Raw genomic sequence first — 27,032 nt, 5'->3', positions numbered from 1 at the left:
GGATGTTACATACAAAAATAAATTCAGTTGTGTGTGAACTTGACCAGAGCATATTTCTGAAAGTTTGGAACACCTTTTTTATAGAAATATGTCCTTAAACTACAACACAAGTATATTCACTGTGGTACTTTATAGCAGGAGTGACTCAGGACACTTATGTCAAACAGCGGCTACATAACAGTGATTGTGGAAAACTAGCTGCCAAATCAGAGTGGGCGAATGATTATATCTCCAGAGGATTTTGAGAAGCCATTAACGGATCTAAAAACAGGGTGAATAAGGTCACCATGGCACAATGCAAGGTTATGCTGGTGCAAAACGGAGGCTATTTGTATAGTATAAACCCAATCCAATCTCCCTCTCGACATGAGCCAGCTAAATGCAGACAACCAGACAATTCAGAAAGATAGATTTGTGTTGAATAGGGGACAACAGCCACTAAACCAAAGTTTTCTTAGAGAATCCTTCATTTCCAACAGAAATGAGTGAGAGTAAATCACACATTTAAGTGACGGTTCAATGTGACAGGAAGGCAATATTCAAACCAGAAATAATGAGAGCAGTTTAACAGTAATAGGTTATAGATGACACCTGGGACTTCACAGTGGTTCTCTATCAGGATTGGCATCAGCTGCGCTGCTTTTTTTGCTTCACTGCAAAACAGGAGTTTTTAGGTAATTTGAGGCTGTCTGGCAAGATGCCACATGAGAATTCAATTCCTGTCTTGAGGAGGAGAGGATGTAAAGAAGGGAAGAGGCAGGAAAGGAAATTAGAACCTGCACACTCACAATAACTCACATAAAGATATGTGCGGCACTGAATATTAAAGTTTCCATCGCAATCAGGAAAATTTTATTAGTAAAGGGGCGTTCTTAATATTCAACATACAATTACAATGAATAAGAAACTCTGAAGGGGAAGATGGGTACAGGAACCTTTTTTTCCCGAAGGAACTAGCTGCGACTACCCAATAAATGTAACACAAGCTGCTCGTCTTCGGCCAGCGACAGGCCAGTGTCCAGAGGAGCTGCTGTGGACTCCTTCCTGGGCTTCTTCCTGCCCACCTGTGTCTGCTGTACTTCATCATCACCATCATCATCATCATCCTCACTGCTGTCGCTGCTGAAACTTCTCTTCCTGCCACCATGGTCTGATGAATCGCTGTGAAGACAAAGATAAAACGAGGGTTAATGTAAAGATGTGAAAAACAGAACAGAAGGGAAAGACCGGCTATATATACAGGGGAGAGTGGGGTAAGATGTGCCAGCGGTGGAAAATGCACACATTTAAATTCAAGTACATTTTCCACATTATGTAAAATGAGTTTTTCCTGAAAGTCTTTGTTATATACACTATCATTCAAAAGTTTGGGGTCAGTAAGATTTTTCAATGTTTTTGAAAGTGTCTTGTGCTCACCATTTTGATCAAAAATACAGTAAAACAATACTATTTAAAAGACCTGTTTTCTACATTTTTAAAATGTAATTGATTCCTGTGATGGCAAAGTGGATTTATTTTTTATTTAATTTGTAGATTAAATTTTTTAATTTTCAGCAGCCATTACTTCTTTCTTCCGTGTCACATGGTCCTTCAGAAATCATAAAGGATCATCAGAAATCATCTGATTTTGTGCTCAAGAAACATTTTAAAGTTATTTAACATTAATATTGTTATTATGAATGTTAAAAATGGCTGTGCTGCTTAATATGTTTGTGGAAACCACGCTAATTTTTTCAGGATTCTTTAAAGAATGGAAAGCAACAGCATTTATTTGAAAAAGAAATCTTTTTTAACGTTTTAGATGTCTTTATTGTTTAACAATTGAATGCCTTCCTGCTGAATAAAAGTATTAATCTCTTAAGAATTTTTTTTTTTTTTTAAATCCTACTGACCCCCAAAAAGTTAAAAAGGTAAAAACAAAAAATATTTTAAGAACCTACCTTGACATTAAAAAAATACAAAAATAAATTGTTTCACAACATTAAAATATTCTGAATATCAAATGTTGCTTGGATGGTTTATGGATTTCTTTGAAAAAGGGTACTGAATTATTGAAATGACCATCAAAGAATGTTCATACTTTTAATTAAAAACGCCTTGCTTTAAAAAATGCTGCTTTTTGAGAAGTCTAATTTGAATAGCTTTACCTTCAAAATTCTGTCTTTTAATTTCAGTTTATAGGAGACATTATATTTGCTTTATATTTTGCTTTACCTCCATCTCCTACTTGTGATGTGCTACTCTTACTTGATCTTTCAAGACAGCCTGATGCGCCACAGTGTTTGTAAAAGCAATAACTAGAGATGCATCTGGGAGGCGTTGACAATTCCAACTATCAACATGCATCCAGAGGTAAAGGGCTTTTTCAATGTACCGGCTCATGTGGGTGACCTTGATAGCCAATGCAAACAATTCCCAACTTAATTAAATGAGTTAAGGCTAGAATGATGCACTCATGCACATCCAGGGTAACGAATGCTATTAAAGTCCTGTCAAGAGACTTTGAGGTGTGAAAAGCAGTCCTCTGGTCTGATTTATAGCAAGAACCAAAAAATCATCTATTTTATAGAGGAAATGTTATTGGACTTTCACTAGAGCAGCACAATAAATTGTTAAAAGCTTTAAAAGCGGGCACTATTTGTGCCCGAGTTATGATCTAGTAGGGATCTCATCTAAAGTTGGTTCTGCACAGCTTTTCTACATAATTAAACCGTTAAGAAAAGAGGAAGGACGACAGATCAGCACAGAATTAATTAAGTTAGAGGGTCTTAAATGGTTCTAACTCAATTACATGAGTTAAGACTTGAATTGCGCACTCATGTATATCCAGGACAACTAATATCATTACAGGCCTGTCCAGAGACTACCTGGAGGTGGGAAAATCTATGCTCTGGTCTTTAGCAGTCAGGGTTGTATCTAGTACACATCATTAAGCTGCTAAGGGCTTCTGGTCTTACATAGTTTTAAATCACAGGCTATGTCCAGCCAGCTCAATGACTCAGGATTAGGGATGTGCAAAACTATGTCTTCAAAATTGACTAGCTAAATAAAGCACCTCTGGTATATATATATAAAAAAGCAATTATACAAAAAGTGCAAAAATGGTTTTTAAATATTTCTATATTCAAACTCTATTTAATAATTACGTAAATATTTCCATAATTCGTCAACAGTAGATAATTTGCACTCGTCAATCTCTTTCCAGTTCAACCTATAGCATGAGTTTGGTGCGTGGCTGCTGTTTCAGGCAGAGCCAGAGGGTGTTTAGCTGGTGTGGGACCACGGCTGATGCGTTACATGGGTAAAGACATTCAACTTTGGTTATAGAAGTGCAAGCCAAATTTTGCTCTGTTTAGACCTTCAAAGATAAAACAGGTCATGAACACATCAAAGCGAACAGGGCATTGCGATGCAACGGGCTACAATGGACACTTCAATGTCATACAGCATCATCATGCTCCCATTCAGAAAGACAAATGTTCCAGTTTATATTGTTTACTTTGATGTTTCCAGTGTAGACCGCCTCAAACAGTTGTGGAGCATAATGTCAAAAAATTTGCCCGGTGCAGATATGCTAGATGGGTTTATTACAAGCGAGACGCTCGTGTTCGCTCTAGAGAGAGTGTTAGTCTTACTTATGACACATAGCAACACAGCTAAAAGTAAACTAAAATGTTGGACCGCTGCACCTGTGATGTTTGAGTTGGTGGAGGGTTGACGCACAAAAGGAGTGCAACTAGAGTCGAGAAACTACATTAAAACCTCTTGTTATGCCATTTAAGATGTTTCTGAAAAAGAAAAATAACTACTTTTTATTTACACGTATTCCTAAATACACTTTACAGTTCTTCACTCACCTATTTTTATTTGCAAATACGAGTGAAATGCTGAGCCCTGTAAATTATGACAGAATGTTTTATTTTGGGTGAACTATCAGTTTAGGAACACTGTACATTCGTTTAATTTCGATTATTCGTGCAGCCCTAGTTGTTGGATCCCCTCCTGTGATCTGTTAACTGCTGTGACAGGATCAATGAGTCAGTCAGTTAAACTTGAGAATAAATTACTGAGAAGAGAGTCGTAAATGAAAGACCAGATCAACTGATTCATTTACAAACATTGATGCTTTTCACATGAACCTTCTTCATAAACTGACCGATCATTTATTTCATTGTAACTCAGCATTCATTGAGTTGCACTCTCCCTTTAAGAAATATTCCCAAAGACTTGTACATCATCATGCTATTCTGGATGCAAAGTGCTGGCAGGGGCAGAGGTGAGACAGGGCCAATAAGATCCCATTAGATTTATGGCGGGGGGGTATCTGTCAAGACAGCAAAGCAGGAAGACAGGAACCGCAACAGGAAAGAGCTCAGGGTTAGTGATGCCTCTGGCTCCAGTCCCGAACAACAGCCTTCGATATGACGGAAGAGAAAGTGGTTGAGTGAGCCAAAGGAAGAGGAAGAGAGAGAGATTTATCAGATTTACAGCGCCGGAGCCTCTCTTGCATTCGGTAAGTGTAGCCATGCAGTAAACACCCCGCACCAAGTCATTAATCAGAGCCTGCTCCTGTCTATGCCGTATCACCTGCACCGCTACACCAAGAGTGTTTGTGTGTGTCGGCGAGCGTCCTAATGTGCGTACATGAATGACAGAAAAACAGAGACATAAAGGTGCAGGCCGACAGATGGAAAGATCGACGCCAAAGGAGAACAGAGGACGTGATCAGGCTTTACAAAAAAAACAAAAAGCGAGTGTTAGAAACAAAGGGTGAGAGTGCCAAAAAATACATAACGTATGGTCCTACCTCTCACTTTAAATCTGGATGTAATTATGCATTTTATAGATTATCTACAGACAACTAAAGGATTAGTGCTTAATGCAGCCATGGGGAAAATGAATCATCATGATTCATTTTCCCCTATAGAGGGATTCCTCCTCTGAGAGGCAATTCTGCAGCGGACCTCTACAAAAAGAACACCGGATCAGCATGCCTGAGCCTAATCGAACGCTACAAACTCAATACAAGCAGAGAGAGCTGAGAAAGCCGAGGCGGTAATTAAGTACCAGAAGAATCAATTCCTCATTTCGGAATAATTACGGCCTCGTGATGTGGTGTCAGACTGATTGGCTTGATTTACCAGTGTAATGGTTTATCCACTAACACAAAGCAGTGCGTACCCTTCGCAATGCAGCGATGATGGGAAAATATGATATTTGGTTCCACTCTCAAATATAGGGATTCAATTAGAAGCTGTACACAATTAGAAACTTCATATTTTAGAGGATCAATATCAGTTAGGCCATGTCCTGTGCCTTTTTAGTGCTCCAAGCTTTCCACAAAAAACTCAATCGGCTTTCATTGAGATGAATTTCAGAGCTTTAAAATGCAGCACGACCTTTGAAAATGATGAAAGTCATTCATGTTGTTCACAAAAGCTTCATTCTTACCCATCTTCCTTGGAGGAGGACTCAGATTCACACACTTTGTCTGGGTCAGGAAGGGTGCTGGGATCAAATTCTTCATCAGCACCTGACAGATACGCTACCACCTCTTCATCATCATCCTCATCCTCGTCATCAGGAGGAGCAGCAGCAGCTGCTTTGTTTTTCTCCTGTGTAACAGAGGAAATTTGTAAATTTCATACTGTTTTTTTTCAGATTTATACTTATACTCTGTATTTATACTTATGTGGTATATTACATGTTATCTTTTGCAATTAATATTTTCTTTCACATTCACAATTTTGGGATTTAGCCTGATTACCCTTGTGATTTAATTTTAGAAATCAGTGCTTAATATAGGTTTAATCAGGGTCAAAAATGTTTTGTGATCCCATTTGTAGTCAAAAATGCATGTTGCCATTTTAAATTTTTAGCATAAATACTGATGTGCCCTGATGCATGCTGAAGGATAGCCTAATCGCCTATAAAAAAAACATTGTGCAAAAAAAGTGCAAAAAATTTACTTTTAGAGGTACCAACAGCTTGTCACTGGAGCATTACATTAAAGGGACAATTTATCTGCCCCTAAAAGGTGCATGATATCGGCTTTAGAGAGTAGACTACTATGATAAGAACATTTAGAGATAAGTTACAAAGTTGTCCCTTTAAGGGTATTGCCCCAGTGATAAGCTGTTGTACCCCTAAAGGTAGAATTTTTGCACATATTTTCTGAGAGCGTATTCGAGTCCAGCTGAGCAACTGCCTTTGAGATAAAGGCTAATGCTAATGGATACATCTCTCCATGTTTTCTAGACCTTCTTGTGGCCACAGGGAGCACTTCTCATCCTCTTCAAGGGACACCTCTCCCTAAATATGTCCACTCTTTGATCATTTAGAACCAAATAGTGTCCATTTTTCTCAGTGGTAGCGGTGAAGGAATCAATTCCAGCTCTGTCTCTGTTCTTTAAAATGTCCAAGAACCTAACAAATCTGACCCTGTGCCGGCAACAAACAGGTTTATTTTCCCACTGGCCTGACTGACTTGTGCCCACAGGTAAGCTTCTTAAACCTGGCACGGTGTGTCTGACCCTGTGTTCTGACCTTTTCTTCTTTACTTTAGTTTAGGTAAGACATAGAAAAACGAATAGCTGTGGCCAGACAGTAATTTCTTACTTCTTTCTTTCTTTCTTTCTTTCTTTCTTTCTTTCTTTCTTTCTTTCTTTCTTTCTTTCTTTCTTTCTTTCTTTCTTTCTTTCTTTCTTTCTTTCTTTCTTTCTTTCTTTCACAAAACCCCCATAAATCTACACCCACACTGTGTACATTCAAATAAATAAAGTACCACACACAGAAAATTTATTTCCTGCGTCAATCTTGTATTGTAAAATGAAGCATACAAATTGAACTGTGGTTGGTCACTTTACATGTCAGTTAGACAATATCTTCCTGTCCAAGTTGGGTGGCACTTGGACTGAATAATCTACAATGTAGACCAGCCTTTTGCCGTCAAAATTTTGGTTACAGGGGACTGTGTATCTGTGCTTGGACCTGATAAGAGGTCTGTTCAGGTACAGGATACTCAGCATTCAGCAGTGCTTCTGCCTGTGCTCTCATCTAATCGTGCTTTGTAAGACCCATTTGAATTCTGCTGACAGACCTGCGCTTTGAACAGACTCATCTATGTGCACTGAATAATGCCGGAGTATGAGAACAGCCAAAAACGGCTGTTAGTATAAAACTCTCTGGAATAAAGCAAGAACTTCAAACAAAACTAGAGCAGACAAAAAGAAAAGGAAAATTTAAATATACAATAAATAGTATACTACCATTCAGAAAGAAGAAAGAAAGAAGTGTCTACTTTTATTCAGCAAGGATGCAATTGACCAAAAGTGACAGCAAAGATATTTATAATGTAACAAATCATTTCCATTTTAAATAAACTTTTGAACTTCCTATTCATCAAAGAAACCTGAAACAAAATTTATTGTTTCCACAAAAAAGACAGCAAAACTGTTTTTAATAGTAACAAGAAATATTACTTGAACATTTTAGAATGATTTCTGAAGGATAATGTGACACTGAATATTGGAGTAATAGCGAAAAGAAAAAAAATAATTGAAAAAATTAAATTAAAGTATGCAAGTTTCGCCGCTAGAGGTTGCTTATTCAAAACAAATGCGTAGCTTGACGCTGTGAATGAGTGTGGAATCATGGTAGTTGTTGTCTTCCCCTCCACAGCCGATGGATAGGAATCCGACGGCCTTGGGCAGAAATCATGTTCATGGTTGAGCTAAGGTAATTAAGTTTTATTAACAAATGGTGGTATGAAGCAGGATGTGCTGAGAGCCGTGGGAGCGAATGCTAATGAATGAGATCTGCGAGAAACAGGTATCTGAGCTTTTATTATGCTTATGCTGCAGTTGGCCACTTCCGCTCTTTTCGTTGTGTATGTGGGGTAACGCAGCTCTGTTTTACATTGTTTTGTTTTACATTTGAGTGTGTTGCAAGGTCAAATAAATATATAACACTGTTCTGGTGGTTTTAGATAAATAATCTAAAAATCTTACATATTGTGCCTTTAATAAATTATATATATTTAAAATATATTAAGAGAAAACATTTATTTAAAATAGTACAGATCTTAAGAGTATTTTTAATCAAATAAATGCAGCCTTGGTGAGCAGAAGAATTTCAAAAACATAAAAAAAAAAAAAAAAATATAGCTGCGAGCAGCGATTACGGGCCCAAGCCGGTGGCACCGCCACCCTGGTGCCTTTAGTTACATAAAGGCACCGGGGTGGCGGTGCCACCGGCTTTGGCCCTTCATCGCTGCTCGCAGCTATATTTATATATATATTTTATATATATATATATATATATATATATATATATAAGACAGAAACCTTATTAGCTTATTCTGATTTTATGATACACTCAAAATATCCCACAACAAATCTTTTAAATTTAATGTAAAAATTAAAACGAAAGTAAGCACTGTTGGGCTTACGTAACCCTCTCATTAGAATCAAAATGTTTCAGCATTTGCGATGTATTTGGATGCTAAACTATTCTTTATTATAGGCTTTGTTCTTCACTCGTGTTCCAATATCGACAGAAAAAATCATCCTCTTCACACGCGCAAAAATGTGCTTGAAACATCACAGTGGAGCGGTGCTTACTGTGAATGTACGAATTGTACTACTGACTATTTAGAGCAGTGTAATTTTTATATGTTAGGTTAACTATTTTATTATTATATTTTATTAAGGCTATAATGAACAGGCTGCGATGTCAAGATTGCAATGCTGGAATGTGTGTTTGTGTGTGTGTGTGTGTGTGTGTGTGTGTGTGTGTGTGTGTGTGTGTGTGTGTGTGTGTGTGTGTGTGTGTGTGTGTGTGTGTGTGTGTGTGTGTGTGTGTTCATGTTTTTCTATCCCGGTGGGGACTTCAACCTGAATGCACACAGACTCATGGGGACTCGTGTCACAGTGGGGACCTAAATAGAGGTCCCCATGGGTAAACAAGCTTATAAATCATACAGAATGAGTTTTTTTTGGAAATGTAAAAATGCAGAAAGTTTTCAGTGGTGGGTAGGTTTAGGGGTAGGGTTAGTGTAAGGAGATAAAATATACAGTTTGTACAGTATAAAAATCATTAAATCTATGGAGAGTCCCCACAAAGATAGTAAACCGTGTGTGTGTGGGTGGGTGTGTGTGTGTGGTGTGGGCGCGATTGAACAGTGGACACATAAAAACATACTCCGTCATTATACAGGACGACATTCAAACTGCAAAGTGTTAACTTATATTTGTGTACAGTTGCAATAAAACACAACATTGTGCTTTTGTAAAATAATTTCAAGCAATCAACCCCCGAAAAGCGCTAATTTTAAAATTAAACTAAAATGCTCATGGCTGCACGGGCATTCATAACGGTGCGCATCCACGGCGAGGAACGAGCAGAACAGAGTGAACGTTTTTCAGTTAATTCCTACTTCCATAGGAATTCATTTGAAACGCTCGCTCAACCACTATCAATGTCAGTGTGGACGAACATATTTTACTTTCGTTTTTAAGTTGGCGATTCAAAAGCCTCCAGCGGTGTCACACGTCGATTAACCGGTGGTAAAATATTCTCACCGTCACATACCTAGTATATTTTTATGTAGATACAATAGGCCTACCTGATTTTGAACACAAGAGGGCAGTATAGCCCTATGTATGACTTGACTTTTATGGGACTAAATAGTACAATTACTATTTTTAAACTTATAAATATTTATTAAATTGAAAAAAAAAAAGAATAAAATGGGTTTAGTTGTGACATTTTTATACTTTTATATAGAAATAAATGGTGTTTAATTACATTTTTAGAAGATGAGGCTTTAAGTGTTACTTTACTTTAGTCCCTCACTATAGCAAAACCGTTTGAGATGTTTAATATCCGTTCACAATTTAGCATCTTTAATGTATCTTTATCATTTTGAAAAAGTTTGGTGTGAATAAAATAAAACCGTTAGGAAGAGTAGCTCAAAAACTCAGAGTCTGAAATATCCAAAAAATCCACATTCAAACCAAAATATCTGACTTCCTTTTGCTCGGAGCTAATAACTGTAAATTAGAAAGTTGTCCGGCTCGGTGAGACCAATATATATACTGATTTTTGTAACTGTTGGTAAAACTAACCCACCCACTTTTGTCAAACGCATGTTGAAAGTGACACACTTCCTGCTGCCAGTTGGTGGCGCTATAACTTTGACTCACAATAGTTACATCCATCTGATCGGCCTCTTACCACGAACATACTGCTAAAGTTTCATCAAGATCAGTTAATGTATGCAGAAGTTATAACACTTCGTCTCCTCTCTTTTCTCGCCATAAATTTGTTTCCTCGCCATGGCCAAACCGTTCGAGATATCAAAAATCCGTCCGCAATTTAGCATTCTCAATGTCTTGACTTCATGCTGACTGAGTTTGGAGGTGATTGAATGAATTCTCTAGGAGGAGTACATCACATTCCACAGCAAGCGTTTTCCAAACAACCCATAATAGCCGACTTCCTGTTGGGCTGGTGTGAAACTTGACAGAGGGAAAGTTGTTCGGCCCGATGAAATCTATATGTGTACCGAGTTTCATATTAATTCATGCAAGCGTGTTTGATATATGGACCAAGTTTTCAGACCCTGTTCAAGAGGGCGCTGTTGAGCCCCCCTGCCACGCCCGTTTCTGAATCTTTTCACATGTCTACTGGCTAATAAGTGTTATGTGTCTGTCGAGTTTCATCCAATTTCAAGCATGCTAAGAGTCTCAAACGCATCCGAAAAGAATATTAAAATTTGATGCGTTGCCACGGCAACAGTATCTAAGATATCAATAATCCTTTCACAGGTCTACATCTGCCGTGTGTTTACATTATACACATAAAATTTGAAGCAAATCGGGTAAAAGTAAGAGGGTGACTTCAAAGCATTTTGAAAGTGACACACTTCCTGCTGCCAGTTGGTGGCGCTATAACTTTGACTCACAATAGTCACATCCATGTGATCGGCCTCTTACAACGAATACACTGCTGAAGTTTCATCAAGATCAGTCAATGTATGCAGAAGTTATAACACACTTCCTGTGTCCCATTATTCGCCATAAATTCGTTTCCTCGCCACGGCCAAACCGTTCGAGATATCAAAAATCTGTTCGCAAGAATTGATCCTCAATGTCTTGACTTTATTCTCACCGAGTTTGGTGGCGATCGGATGAAATCCCTAGGAGGAGTATTTCACATTCCATTGTATGCGTTTTCCAAACAACGTATAATAACCAACTTCCTGTTGGGCTTTTGTAAAACTTAGAGCACGAAAGTTGTTCGGCCCGATGAGATCTATATGTGTACTGAGTTTCATATTATTACATGCAAGCGTGTTTGATTTATGGACCAAGTTTTCGGACCCCATTCCAGGGGGCGCTGTCGAGCCCCCCTGCCACGCCCCGGTACCAGCTTCAGCCCGGCCCTGATGGCCGCAGGTTCTGACGTGTGTGCAAAATTTCAAGAGTTTTTGAGCATGTTAAGGGCCCCAAAAGTGGCAAAAAGGCAAAAAAAAAAATAATGAAGAAAAAAAAAAAAAATAATCCTTACGAAAACAATAGGGCCTTCGCCCTTTCAGGGCTTGGGCCCTAATTACAGACCCCAAACTTTTGAATGGTAGGCTATATACAGTGAGGAAAATAAGTATTTGAACACCCTGCTATTTTGCAAATTCTCCCACTTTTAAATCATGGAGGGGTCTGAAATTGTCATCGTAGGTGCATGTCCACTGTGAGAGCCCCAGTCCGAGGGAGATTGACAGTCATGTTTAGCTTCTTCCATTTTCTAATGATTGCTCCAACAGTGGACTTTTTTTCACCAAGCTGCTTGACAATTTCCCCGTAGCCCTTTCCAGCCTTGTGGAGGTGTACAATTTTGTCTCTAGTGTCTTTGGACAGCACTTTGGTCTTGGCCATGTTAGTAGTTGGATTCTTACTGATTGTATGGGGTGGACGGGTGTCTTTATGCAGCTAATGACCTCAAACAAGTGCATCTAATTTAGGATAATAAATGGAGTGGAGGTGGACATTTTAAAGGCAGACTAACAGGTCTTTGAGGGTCAGAATTCTAGCTGATAGACAGGTGTTCAAATACTTATTTGCAGCTGTATCATACAAATAAATAGTTAAAAAATCATATATTGTGATTTCTGGATTTTATTTTTTTAGATTATGTCTCTCACAGTGGACATGCACCTACGATGACACTTTCAGACACCTCCATGATTTCTAAGTGGGAGAACTTGCAAAATAGCAGGGTGTTCAAATACTTATTTTCCTCACTGTATAAGCTGTAGTGGATTCAGGCATTACATTAATGCTACAAAAATTGAATTCTGAATTATAAAAACATTATTTCGATTTATTTAATATTTATTATTTAATACAAGAGGGGTTTCTGGTATGCTGGTTAGATAGATGCTATCAGAAACATTTTAATATCCAATATTGGCTGGAAAATATATTATGTAGCCTAAGTCAGTATCAACAACAAAAAAAAAAAAAATACTGTGTATCTCTAAAATAAATAATATATTCACTACATACATTTCCATGATGTTTTAAAAAATGTATTTAAAAATGTGCTCTTTCTGAAAAAAAAGAAAGAAAATATTTTGGAAAGGTAAAACTGAGCATTTTGAAGAGAAGTTTTCAGTAAACAGATGGTGTGATATTAATGAATATCTCTGTGATGACTGCGACTGATTGAACAACAAGACTCTGAAAGGTCCATCTATTTCCTCAAACGTCTCGAGCACCAAAAGAAGCGAAACTGACAGGAAATGAAGCAGCACTGCTATCTGTAACAGCGTATGTTGTCAAAAGGGTGATTCAATAGCTCTCTAAATTAATCTGGACTACTCATAACGATGGACAGATCGACCACCAGTCAGGCTGTTAAGTCGAAGGAATGAATGAATGCTAAAAGAGCGCTGAGATTCATTGTTAGGGAGGTGATGAATAGTCTTGAGTTCTTGGACAGTCCGCTGCATTGATCAGATGACAAACGAGAGGAGAGCAGCAGATGCATTTCCATATGGATGCGCAGAGCTCAATCCCCCAGCGAGGACAGGCAGAGAGAGACGGGACACATGACAGCTGCCAGCCTATGAATTATGGGCTGTCTGCTGGGGGGGGGGGGGGGGAGGCCAGAGACAGAGGGGCATCTCTCCCCTCTGACTCCCTGTGACATGAATTCCTCATTTCAAATCAGAAACCATTTTATGAGCCTTTGAAATCATCAAAATTGCTTTAAAACCTTAATTCACGTACACAACCAGCACTCATCATTAATATCTAACAAGATGTTACAGCTTTCTGAGATGACTTAGTAATCCGGTTGACATACCTCTTTTTGCTGTTTGTTCGCTTCCCTCCGAGCTGCTTTCTCCTTCAGTCTTTTCTCCTGTTCAAAATAAGAGATAAAAGAAACAGACTTAATAAAAAGCTGCACTATACTCAGATTTGGTCATGGCACAATCTCATAAACATGTCAAACAGCCAGAGGTGGAGATTATTACAAACGACTCAATTTAACTTTAGTGCTCTGCATTTCTTTTGGAGAGAGATTGAAGACGACTTGATATCTTGTGTCACTTTGTAATATGAAGGGCGTCTGGACTGTCAGACACAACTATACACATTACTAGTGAGTCACAGATGTCTGGGATACGGGAAATATTTGGAGGTTGAGGGTTGAATGGAAATCAGAAAGCTGAGTGTGAAATAAAACCAATGTCAAGTGCATTTCATTGGCTTTTCATTACTTTTGAAATGTCAAATGAGGCTAAATGTGGAAACGTATCCATCGGTTCACTTGGATACATCATTGAACAAATATCGGTGCCACAGCTTTAAAGTCAGATACAGCGGTAGTTTGCCATTAAATATGTCTAAATGTTTTGGATAAAATATTAAACTAATACTTTTTAAAGACAGATATCATTAGATCACTTTTATCAAAACATTTCAAATAATTTCACTACAGATATTATAATTTTTTGCCATGTTCCTGGGTAAGCTTTTATGGTAAATAGATTTAAAAAAAAAATTATAATTAATTACTAGGATTTACCCGTGTACTCAAATTAATTTTCCAACCAGTCAGCCTTTGGTATTTTCTCTTATTCTTACTATGGTATATTTTATTAACAATACAAGTTAAATGATCAAATACATATATAATAAAAATAATAATAATAATAATAATAATAATATAGCTGCAAGCACCAATTATCGGGGCCAAGCACAAAAAGGAACAATGTGACGCAAGCAATAAGCAGTTAATTTTTAGATTATTTTAATCAAAATAGCTGAAAAATCACAAATACAAATCACTGTAATATGATTAAATTGCTTATCACTTGACCAATAGGTGGCGCTGTTATCTAATTGTTATGGTGTGGTCAGTGTGAGGTGACCAATATGTAAAGTTTGGTGTCAATATGCCAAATTGTTACAGCCACAGAATTAGTTTGTCATCATGCCAAAAAAATTAACGCATTACTCGAGAACGGATTGGTCTATCGAAAAGCTTTTGATAACTTTTTGCCAACATGGTTTGAAGATAATCTGAGCCAATTTTGGTGAAAATCAGACCAACGGTCTAAGAGTTCAAAAAAGTAGAAATTCAAATTGGCGGACAGCAAGTTCGACCAAATATGCTATTGGTCTCACTATTCTCGGCATGACCCAATGAATCTATCAAGTTTCATTAAAATAGGCTAAATTAATAAAAAGGAAGTTATTATCATTTTTGGAAATGTCATAACTTTTGACCACAAGGTCAGGTGGCGATGTCTTAAAACTGAGTAAGCTCAGCTTTTTGGTTTATCAAGAAGCTTTTGATAACTTTTTGCCTACATGGACTGAAGAGGATCTCATTCGATTTTCATGAAAATCTGAGCAACTGTAAAAACATACGGAGAGCAGCAGCTTTCGTTTCTGCTCTGATAGCCCCAAGAAACTCAGAGTGCGTGTTAGAATCAGGAATGATGAGAGAACATGCTTGGTGCTCGGGTCCTCAGCCGACAAATCCCGTCTGGCTAGCGCACTTCCCATTTATGTATTAAATCAGTAGGTGGAGAGTGGGTGGTCTTTTGTGGCTGTGTGAACGCATTTGACCTCATGAGCGTTTCCACCAAGACAGCAATCTGGTCTAATGCGTTTTCACCTCTGGAAGTGGTGAAAAGTGGACAAGCTCAAAACGTTTTAGACCCCGTTTACACCTGTATTAGTGTCTTCCACTTGTGATCCAATCGACCAAAAAAACGTAATATCAGGTGTAAACAGGTTCTTAGATATGCCATTAATATATATATAAAAAAAGTTATACTTAATAAATTTTAAGCATGAGCTTGACCACAGAGCATACCTGAGAAAGCCATAAATAGTTCACTCAATAAATAGGTTAACATCCACCCACAGATCCACAAGGACACTGTGGTACTTTTTCATTAAAAAAATGGCAGAAATTTGATTTAAAAAAATATATCTTAGGAGGTCTAAGGAATAAGCCTACCCTTAAAGTTAGACAAAGTTAGATTACCCTTAGAGTTGCTGACACGTCACGTCACGTATGCAGAAAACCCATCAGCGGTTTTAAAGGGACAGGAAAAAGTCTAGGCGTCTCTGAATCTAACAGGGCTCAGTTACAAATGCTATTCTGCTCGAGTAATAAATACTCCATGAGAGAATATGAAGAAAAAAAAAAAAGAAAAAAAAGCACCAGCCTGTCTGATTAATGAGCATGTGCACGTATCTGATGGATTACTGGATAGCTGCCTCTCAAAGTCTATGACAGCACTATGACTAAATTAATTAGAATGATTGGGCTTTTCACAGGAACTTTCACAGACACACGAAAATGTCTTCTGAGTTCTGCCTCGTATCTTTCAGAGAAAAAAAATCAATAAAAGAGGAGTTTTTACTGTATGCCAGTCTTCATGTCAGCACTTGACAGCACTGGCAGGAGAAATTGGCAGGAGAGACTGGCACCAACATGTTTTTATTTTAGTTTTTGCTTGGCTGAGAAGTGAAAGACATAAAAATGTGCTATCCTGGGTTGACATGAACAATAACATCTCTTTTAAAATATTCTGATATTGTAATATTCATGGCCAATTAAAGTCAGTGTAAAATGAGTTTGCAAACCTTTTTAATAACACAATTCCGAAATAGTATATACGATGAGACAAAATTTGTAAAAAAAAAAAAAAAATGTTTTTTATCTATTGGCAATACAACCCTGACCAGATATTATAACATTGGCTAAATAGCTGTTTGGCTACTAGGGAATATTGTTGTATCAGAGATTATGCAAAACAATGGTTTATTCATTGAAATGAAGTGAAAAAAAAAAAAAAAAAAAAGCCATTACATTTTATTTCACGCTAGGGATGTGCCCGAATCCTAAATCCAAATTCAGGCATGGAAAATGAATAAACCATTCTACGGAGCCTCTAAAGGGACATTGTTAGGCTTGCTGAGGTAGTTGTTACAGTACATCAGATTTAACTCATCACGTGAAGATAGTAAGGAGGGAGGATTTGGTGCGCAACAGATCCTAAGTGTAATTGACAAATATCTTGAAAATATTATAAAACCCTATACAAAGTACGCGTGATCAAGAATTCGAAGTGAAAGCGAATAGCAAGTGTGCATTCAAAAGCGATTTCAATACCCGCATATTGATTGCAGCTCCCTGAATGCTGCAAATTAATTACCCAACCATATAATTGCGAGAAAACGCGAAGCACTGAAATATATTTTTCTTTCTATTTCATTTCCATCACCAGTACCTTTAGAGGTTCCGTAGAATGCATTATTTCCTTTCCGAACACAGTATTCGGCTTCAGACTCATCCCCATTTCACATTGACTTTAATATTTGTTTTTTCAATGGATGATTCTTTTAGTTAAACAGAGCCAGATGGCCAAGTGCAGAGATTGCAGGAACTTATTTGTCAGTCAAAGCTCTTTAACATAAAATATAACCAAAATATTTACTTGAAGTATCCCCTGAGATTTGAAGTTAATTTTTGAAGCATATGCACAGTTCTCTGATTTAGGTTAATGGTTAAATGACATACAGGTAAACAAATTTTTAATCTTTTTATTAAGTGTTTTTTATTACAAAAAAAATGTTTTACTTCTACTAAATAATAATTTATTATACTAAATTTACTTCCTTAAAATTAGTAAATCTGTAATCTTTTAGAAAACATTTCATTTTGATTGATTTTATTTAAAAATATTTATTTAACAATTTAAATGTTTATAATTTAATAAATTATTTGTTTTTATTTCATTATTATTTTAGGACACTAACTTTAGGTTTTAACTGTAATGGAGAAAGGCCAGTCCTCATCTGTGTCCAGTTATAGAAATAGATCCCATTATTTTTGTGCTTTCTCATTGAGCAACACACTCCCAGCGATCGATTCCAAAAAAAACCTAATAAACTGAAAACTGCATCAGACATAAACCAGGGATGTGCTTCACCAAACTTGACTCTTAACAAGAAAACACTCTCCACTGGAATGTTGCAAATAGTGTAATTTTGCCAGAGAGGAATCCTTTAAAAGCTTGTCCAATACTCAGAACTACAGTAATAAGTCAGAGGCCCAATCTCGAGCACTGATGCCTGGAGCTTGAAGCCACTCTGCCTGCACAGGTATCTCAGTTATTTTCGATCTGCCTGAACCTGCGAGAGCACCAGCCACAGGGCCAGAGTGTCTTTTCGATTGCCCATTGCCCTCAGCTCCTTCAATATTACTTTAATCTGAACACCTGGAGCTGAACACAATGAATTAAAGGCCTCTCTCTGAATCATTTTTTTGAAGGAGGAGCCACATGGACTTGGCATGAACCAGGAGGATGGAAAATATGATGGTACAGTTAATCTCACCCTGTGTTTCTCCTGGATTTTACGGCGGTACTCGATCTTGTCAAACTCCTGGTCTTCTCTGCGGAGTCGCTCTTTGGCTGCTTCCACGTTAATGCCAGATATCTCTTCGTCCTCCTCTTCATCTGGTACCATGGTCCTTTGCAGCGGAGGCCACTGCTGCACCTCCTGCACACATATACCACAGTTCATTTACACTGCGTTTCATGACTATCACTCACATATGATTTCTGATAATACAAACCTTTCCCTCCTCAGTGAAGATCTTCTTAGTGTTGACCTTTAAGTTTCTTTTATGTATTTTCTTTGCATCTTTGAATTTGGACTCCTTTTGTCTGTTGTTCTTGGAATTAGCATCTGAGCCCTAAAGAAATAAAAAACATGTTTTACATAACCATTAGTAATCATAAAAGCTGTCTTTTCAAACTCCCTGGAGCCAAGATCAAACCCACTGAAAACGAGAATTCATAAAGGAGCTCCGAAAGCAGTTCATTCAATCAGGGCATTGACACCCAACACCACTCTACAGACACTATCACTTTTTCCTTTGCAGTCATTAAAGTTGAGTGCTGATGAGATGTGAAAAGGTTCAGATCTTGAAGAAAACCACTTTCCACTTAACTCCCCTGAAAACTCAAAAAAGGTACTTGCTCATTTGCATTTCTGCACAAACAACCTTTAGCCTGATCACATCATTTTGAAAAAGACTATAGATGCAAAAGTATATCTATAAAAATTTAAATAAAATCATTTACATGGTTCTGAGTCTGACTAATCAATATATATTGAAAATTGAAAAAAGCTACCAAAAGATGATCATTCAAAGACATTCGATTATTGTGAAAGGAGTAAATTGAATAGATATAAAGTGTCTTTAGAACTGTAAATATTGTTTTATGTCAATATTTTAATTGACAGTATTATATACGTCAGTACGGTTTTTAATGTAAAAAGTCTGTTGTTTAAGTCTGTTATTATGCTCACCTAGGCTGCACTTCTTTAAATAAAAATAAAGTAAAAACAATTCTGTGAAATATACTGTACTGCAGTATTTGATTGTGAAGCCTAAAGACAAATCAGGCAATTTCGACGTGACTCACAGGTCCGCGTCTCTCATAAACTTGCCAGGTCTGCACAGGAGTCATGCTGTGTCTCGGAGGCATATTGAGAGAAGTGTTACATAATTTAGCATGTCCTGATATCTGCAGACCTACTGAAACAACAAGCTTTGAACGCAAAGTGCAGAGAACTTGAATAGAAGCCCTCCTGAATCACAATTCTCAATTCGCACACATCTCAATTCTTTTCCTCTTTTAGAGTCAAGGACTCTTTAGAATATGCAGGTTTACAGCTGAAGTGTATAATATGTGATTTGGTATGATTTATACAGGAACATCCTGTTAAGATATAATAATGTATTTAGATTTTTCTGCATGGAAAAATGACTATTACTCTATTACATGGCCAAAAGTATGTGGACATTTCCTTCTAAGTAATAGTTTTAGCTATTTCCGTCACAATTATTACTAACAGGTGCATAAAATCAAGCATACAGTCATGAAATTTATATTGAAATGGGACCCTTTACTGCTGCCAGTGGGCACAAAGCGCAGACCATCAGAAATGTGGAATAACTGTAATGACACCAGATGTGTGTTTATGTACCTCATCGTCTTGGCTTTCTTCATTGATATTGAACACGTCTTTACGCTTGACAGTCAGCAGGTCCAGATCGTCGTCGTCCTCTTCATTAAAGCCACACAGCAGAGCTGAAGGCTTTAATGTCTCCTCCTCTTCATCCTCCTCCTCTTCTTCTTCTTCTTCCTCAGACTGTGAGGACTGAGACTCAGCTTGTTGTCCTTCGAGTTTGGCTTTGAAGCTCTGTAGCTCATCTTCAGACTCGTGTCCTGCAGCACCGCTGTCGTCCTGCGCCGCTCCACTCTTTTGCTGCTGGGTCTTATTGAGGAACCGGACCCGTGGTGCCACCGCCAAACCCAATGACCTAACAGAGATGAGATCACACAAAAATGAAATTAAACGATCAAAATGCCTCTTTTTTTTTTTTTTTTTTTTTTATGAGAACCAAACTTTTTTTTTTTTAAACCAAGATAGTTTTGGCCAAAAAAAAATTGTGATCACGAATGAAAAAAGATGTATTAAACAGTCTCTTTTCAAAGCAGATGGTGCAGGTTTATTTTAGGAGGATTTAATTGCATAACAGTGACATCACTTTAAAGTACATGCGTTTGTTCGAAGTGGACACGCGCAAAAACATTTACACAGAAGACAGCTGGTACTGGGCATTACTTCACAGCATCCACTCACATGGCATATTCTGGGAGTTTGAGCTGGAAAACATCAAAGACATCCTTGTTCTTCATCAGATAGACTGAGCGGAGGTAGGACACGAAACACTGCAGTTGAGAGGAGGGGAAAAAATAGAAGAGGTATTAAGGACGATAAAATCTGAAACCTTATCCCTGATAAACACATTAGTGAGAGTGCACAAGCAGGCGTTTCATGGCAGCAATTTGCCCGATTACATTTCACGCTGCTCATCTCTCTATAATAAGCCTCACAAAGCTCAGTCCCGAGCGTGAGGCAATCAGATTATCCTAAAAGCATGGCTCTGCTCTACAGTATAACATCAACCTTCAGTGTTCGAGACGAGGTGTGACAGACTGCACAGGAAGTCAGGTCTCCTCTTTGACCTTACCCTCTGCGCCCGTTCCTTCTGGTCCATCTCCTGCGCCAGGAAGGCTTCCAACTTCTGCTGAACTGACACCAACTTCTCTGGGTTCACTCTGAGAACGAATTAAAACAAACGATTAAGTCAATGGCCTTGTTCACACCTGGTATTACAATCTGTGGTCAAGGCAGGCATAACTAATATATATATATATATATTACAGTATATATATTACATACAGTATATACATAAAATAAATAAAGAACATACAAATAAGAAATATTTAATATTTTTGTATTATTTTATGTTATTTCATATAGTGTCTGATAATGAAATATATGTAAATGAATAAAGGTACATCATGTAAAGCACACAAATTGACATCTCAGATACTCAACTACAGTAACAATGACTAACAGCAAACATAAAATCAGGCCGGTGGAGACTGAGACTGCAGTTTCATTCTCTCAGCAGATATCACTGATCATAATGATCACATGAATTAAGCTGCCATATTTTGTTCTCAGCATGCACATGACTTTCTCCATTCTTCACAAAGACCACGCATTCAGTCTCTGCATAATGCTGATGAACCAGCATCCAGAGAAGAAACAGGCCACATCACACACAAAACTAAACATTTATAAAAAAGCCCATCTTATTTTCACTGTGCAATCACACAGGAAAGAGCAGCTGCACTCACTGGATTTTGTTAATGGGAACTTTTTTCTCTTGAAGCTGTGCAATCATGCCCTTTTCCTCCGAGGGCAACAGGATCAGAAGCGCCTCACCTTCCTCCTTATACCTACAGAGAAATAGACAGTTAAAAGGAATAATTGCACTCAAAACATGTCCTCTTTTCTTTGACACAGAAAACAGATATTAAGCATTCAGGTTTGGAACGGCATGAGTAAATAATGTCAGATTTTTTATTTTTAGGTGCACTATCCCTTTAAGGTCCCACTGGGTGGTCTGCTGCATTACAGGCATCTCACACAAAGGTGTCTTTTTTTAAACACTCAGCTCTATGAGTGTTCGTGTTAAAGCTTTCTGCTGAGGGTGGTGATCTATGAAGGGGAGTTACTGAGGATATCGATTCCACACTGAAAAGACAAGTATAGCACAAAGAAAATAGACAGCTTTGGTGGATGGCAGGTGTGTGCTGTCTCGCTCTAATCATTGAGAAACTTGACATGTTTCTGTAGCTAGACCGTAGAGCCTAATACTTGCCCTCAAGGTGAAACTAACAAGTCAAGCCAGAGTCTAAAAATGGAACTCAATAGTTGGGCTGGCATTACTCCATTATGAGCAGTGTCAATAGACAAAACTGTACAGTGGTTGAATATGAATTGGCTTGTATGTAACTTGTATCAATGCAAGTGTCAGAAAACGGTTTATTTGAGGAACATATAAAACATGCTAGTGTGTTTGTAAGAGCATCAAGGATTAAGAGCACATATAAAATGACCTATAAATGTCATTTAAAACATTTGAAGAGCAGAATTCAAATTTTAACACTGTTTTCATATGTATTGAGAATATGGAAGTGATGCGGAACAGATCAAATCTGCCATCTAGTGTTACACCTAAAACACTCTAGTGCAAATGCAGATTCCTGTTAAGCTTTTTACAATGAGGTTTCAAAATGTAAGTGAGTACAGAAGAAAACCGTTTATAATACAGAGTATCAGGGTTACCTGGCAGCTCTGCCAACTCTGTGAATGTATGTGTTTGCATCTTCAGGACAGTCAAACTGCAGCACCCAGTTCACAGCAGGGAAGTCTAGGACCAAAAACAAAATTTTTAACATATGAATGTCAATCAAACTCAATTCTTTGTAGGTCATGCGGATTAATTAATACAATTTTAAACATATATTCAAAAACATTTGCTGAGATTTGTAGTCAATCAACACAATAAATTGACAGCACTAGTTTCAGTCATTTAAACCAATATGGGCAGATGTCCACTGAACAGATTTCCATTACCAAGTCCTCTGGCAGCGATATCTGTGGCAAATAGGACTGCAGAAGTCTTGCGGACAAAGTCATTGTAAACCTCCACCCTCTTCATCTGCTGCTGTTTCCCATGCAAAGCAAGTACGGAGATACCAGGACGTAACCGGCAGAAGACCCGGAACAGATACTGAACCTGAACATAAGGAGAAAAAAACAATACATCTCAAAAGAATTACACTACTACTAACAGAGATAAATAATTACATTACATAACAGAATTACACTACTAGTATTCATTATGACCATCCTGAAAATAGATTTGGTATTAACCGTTTTAAAAGGAATATAAGTTGTAACAGCACACACAATAATTCAACAATGTAACTGAAAGACCTGGATTTAGACCATAATATTTTATCAGTATGGTGTTGGGCCTATTTTTGTGCCCAATACAGCATCAATTCAACTTGGGAAAAGACAGATATAAGTCCTTCACAATGGCCAGAGAGATTTTGAGCCATTCCTCTTCCAAAACTGCAGCCAGGTCACTATGTGATGCTGGTGGCGGAAAACTTTTTTTTGACTCGCTCCTCTAAAATACCCCAAAGTGACTATTTAGATCTGGTGACTGAGCAGGCCATATATACGTGGCACCCCCTTCAGGGTACAATGTTTGAATGGTTCGGTAGTCCTTAGCCAAGTTCTTTTTAAATTGTATTAAATTTACACAAATTCAAAAATACAATATTGTAACAAATCTATTATGTATTCTCTGAGAACAGTTTGAGCTCTTACCTCTTTGCAACAGGCAAAGAAGACTATGATCTTCTTCTGAAGGTGACTCCTCAAAAATGAGAAGAGCATGTTGATTTTCTGGTGCAGCTCACACACCACATAGTTCTGTTCCAGTGTTGCAGGAGTACTGCAGAGAAGATTAGTGTACAAGATCTGCATGCCCATGATGTCAAAAAGCCACTGACAATAAGAGCAAGCTGACTGACCCAACTGACAACACAAATGACTATAAAAATCACGATCTTACCTGAACTTGGCCTGCTCATGGACCCACACATACTCTGGGTCCTTCAGGCTCAGTCTGGCCAGATCTTTGACAGACCTGGTCTGAGTGGCGGAGAAGAGAAGGGTCTGTCGTGTTTTCGGGAGGTTTTCAACAATGGCATTGAGTGTGTCAGCGAAACCCATGTCTAGAATCCTGTCGGCTTCATCAAGTACTGCCGTGGAAGAGGATGCATGTCATGTTATTGAAAATAATGGGATGAAAATGAGACCTGCACACATATACACCACAGTTGAAAAGTTTGGGGTCAGGATTGATCGAAAGTGACAGCAAAGACTTTTACATTGATATATAAGATTTCTATTTCAAATAATGCTGTTCTTTTGAACTCTGTATTAGTCAAAGATCATGGAAAAATGCATCAAAATTTCCAAAACAATATTAAGCAGCACAACTGTTTTCAACATTAATATGAAATGTTTCTTGAGCACAAAATCAGCATATTAGAATGATTTCTGAAGCACAATCATGTGAGCGTTTTTTAAAAAATCGTATTAACCCCAAACGTTTGAACAGAAGTGTATTCACAGCACAATCTAAACCTTATCTTACCAAGCATGTGTAGATTTGAAGCATGAAAGGTGGACGTCTCGTCCATGTGCTGCAGCAGACGTCCTGGGGTGCAGATAATGATATTTGTGCGATGGATCTTCTCTGATTCACCTTTCAGATCCTTCAGTCATTGACAAATAATAATCAATTATTACACAATAAAAAAAGCCTAACACAAACATGCAAGAACCACGCCAAACACTAAAAACTAGCGAGGCGCACCTTTCCACCAATTATAAGGCCGGCAGAAAATTCATGGTTCTTGCCGATCTTCCTCAACACCTCAAAGGTCTGATAGGCCAGCTCTCGGGTGGGAGAGATGATGAGAGCGCCGAGGCCGTCATCCGCAGTCCACTGTTCACGATACAAGCACTCCAAAACCTGGAGACAGTATTAAGAGAGGATTCCAAATTAGGTTTGAATTCTGAGTAACCCTGCAGAATAATCTTTTACTCATTCTCATGGTTCTCTAAAATGTTCATTACATACTATTTACATAAATATAACATGTTTGATATTATATTATAAATATTACACTACCGGTCAAAAGTTTGGAATAATTATGTTATTTGAATGTTAATGAAAGAAGTCTCTTATACCCACCAAGGCTGCATTTATTTGATGAAAAATACAGTAAAAACACTAATATTTCCAAAAATGATTACAACTGCAATATATTTTAAAATGTAATCTATTCCTGTAGTACAAAGTTAAATTTTCAGCATCATTACTCCAGTCTTTAGTGTCACATGATCCTTCAGAAATCATTCTTATATGCAGATTTGGTGCTCAAGAAACATTTCTTATTTTTATCAATGTTAAAAACAGCTGTGCTGCTTAATACTTTTGTGGAAACTGTGATAAACTACCATTCAAAAGATTGGGGTAAGTAAAAAAAATTAAACAAATTAAATTGACCAAAAGTGAAATTTATTATAAATAAATACTTTTCTTTTGAACGTTCTATTCAATGTATTCTTTCTATACAAAGAAAAAAGACATCAGTTTCCACAAAAAAATTAAGCATCAAAACTGTTCAAAATAGACAATATTAAGAACCATTATTAATAACTGAGCATCAAATCAGTATATTAGAATGATTTCTGAAGGATCATGGACACTGAAGACTGGAGTAATGATGCTGAAAATTCATTGACCGGTAGTGTACATATTTCCAAAAAAAAAAAAAAAATCTAAAATAACATAAAAATTAATATAAACAAATTACCCTATATATATAAAGAGTTCAGATGCAAAAGCCTCTAAGTGCCATCTGAAATTTTCTTCTAGAATGATCATTTTTATCAAGCTCGTATATTTAAGTTCAGTAATTTCACTTAAATGACAATTAATAGGTAATTTTCATTGCCATTTAAGTGAAATTACTGAACTTAAATATACGAGCTTGATAAAATGTATCATTTTAGAAGAAAATTTCAGATGGCACTTAGAGGCTTTTGCATCTGAACTCTTCATATATATATAAAAATTAACATTTTACACAATTGTGTCCATATTAACACACCTATTTATCTTCTTGAAAGAATACTGGGTTGCGCTATTTAACAGTACATGTACTTACCTAAGAAAATATTGGATTAAAGTAAGGTTTAAGCGTAGATTTTCAGGGTTAGTACCTAGGTATTGCAATTACTGTACATAGTATGTACATGGGGAACAGGACTCTAAAACTACCACAAGCCTCAGACGTGTATTGCTTACCGGGATGAGGAAGGCCAAAGTCTTTCCAGAGCCCGTCTTTGCAGCACCAAGAACATCTTTACCTCGCAAAGCAAAGCCAATAGTCTGCCTCTGAATCTCTGTGGGCTGCCTGTACTGAGCCACAAGAAGACCTAATGACATGATCAAGATCATTATTAAGGTCAAGAAGACATAAGTGAACGTATAAGCATGCAAATAAACAAGATTGCTCACCTTTCAGAGTCTTTTTTGAGAGTGGAAAATCAGAGAACTTAACAGCCTCTTTGGAATTGATCTAGGAAAACAGTTACTCATGTTAACCTTCACAAAAAAATCAAGTGGCATGTTTTAAGATGGATTGGGTGTATTAGGACCTTAGAAAATATCAAACTGATGCATCAGATCAGATGTAGCATATAAAATGCAAGATGCAGACCACTGAAACACGTCTGAACACTTAACATGCTTAATCAAAACAAACCAAATCCTTGATACGTAAACATTTATAACACAATTTGTACATTATATGTGGCCTGTTCTGTCCCAGGACCAGTGACCACTGACAAAATATGTTTATGTGAAGACCTGAGCTGAAAGGATGCCTGACCACTGACCAGATACAACTATCAGCAACACTTGAAGCATGTCCCACAATATCCTAAGGACTAGTAAGAGTTGTGCTTGACAACATGACAACGGTTTACACTGTGACTGATCTGTCTGTCAAGCCAGATGTCACAACAGGTAAATAAACACGTGGCAGCCCCTAGAAACAAGCAATAGACATCAGAAATGCTTCATAATAGCAGCAGATTCCTATATCTTACCTCCGAGTATTTTTTCACCAGTCTCTGTATATTTTCTCTCTCCACCTCCCAGTCGCGTTTCTTCCTAGTGGTCTGTTGAGCTCGTTTGACTCTGGTTTTCGTTTTATCGTACTTCTTTTTCCATTTCTCAAAATTCTTTACAGGGTCATCGGTTACCTTTTTCTTCTCTTTGTTATTTTTCTCCCGCATTTTCACTCTATTTCGTAGACTAGGTAGTGTGTGACCGACGTAACAACACGTGAATGTTTACTTCGCGAGATGTTTTGCTCGCAGTGAGCTTTGCTGATGAAGTGAATCAGCGCC

General features: G+C 37.5%; 1 protein-coding gene across 1 annotated transcript; it reads right to left on the bottom strand.

Annotated features, from left to right (window-relative positions):
• Positions 1-808: 808 nt before the first annotated feature.
• On the bottom strand, positions 809-27,032 carry ddx10 (DEAD (Asp-Glu-Ala-Asp) box polypeptide 10). Its single transcript, XM_081390038.1, has 18 exons — positions 26,730-27,032; positions 26,137-26,197; positions 25,924-26,054; positions 24,424-24,582; positions 24,202-24,322; positions 23,614-23,803; positions 23,367-23,493; positions 22,602-22,764; positions 22,311-22,395; positions 21,317-21,418; positions 20,641-20,728; positions 20,250-20,338; positions 19,590-19,926; positions 18,169-18,288; positions 17,928-18,092; positions 13,369-13,425; positions 5,452-5,615; positions 809-1,161 (listed from the first exon to the last, which is right to left on the bottom strand). Exons 1-18 carry the CDS (start codon positions 26,916-26,918, stop codon positions 954-956), a joined length of 2,556 nt encoding a protein of 851 aa, XP_081246164.1. The 5' UTR covers positions 26,919-27,032; the 3' UTR covers positions 809-953.

The sequence above is a fragment of the Scardinius erythrophthalmus genome, assembly GCF_964197995.2.
Source record: "Scardinius erythrophthalmus genome assembly, chromosome: 17".
Classification (NCBI taxonomy): domain Eukaryota; kingdom Metazoa; phylum Chordata; class Actinopteri; order Cypriniformes; family Leuciscidae; genus Scardinius; species Scardinius erythrophthalmus.
This window is presented reverse-complemented; position numbering and strand designations above follow the sequence as displayed.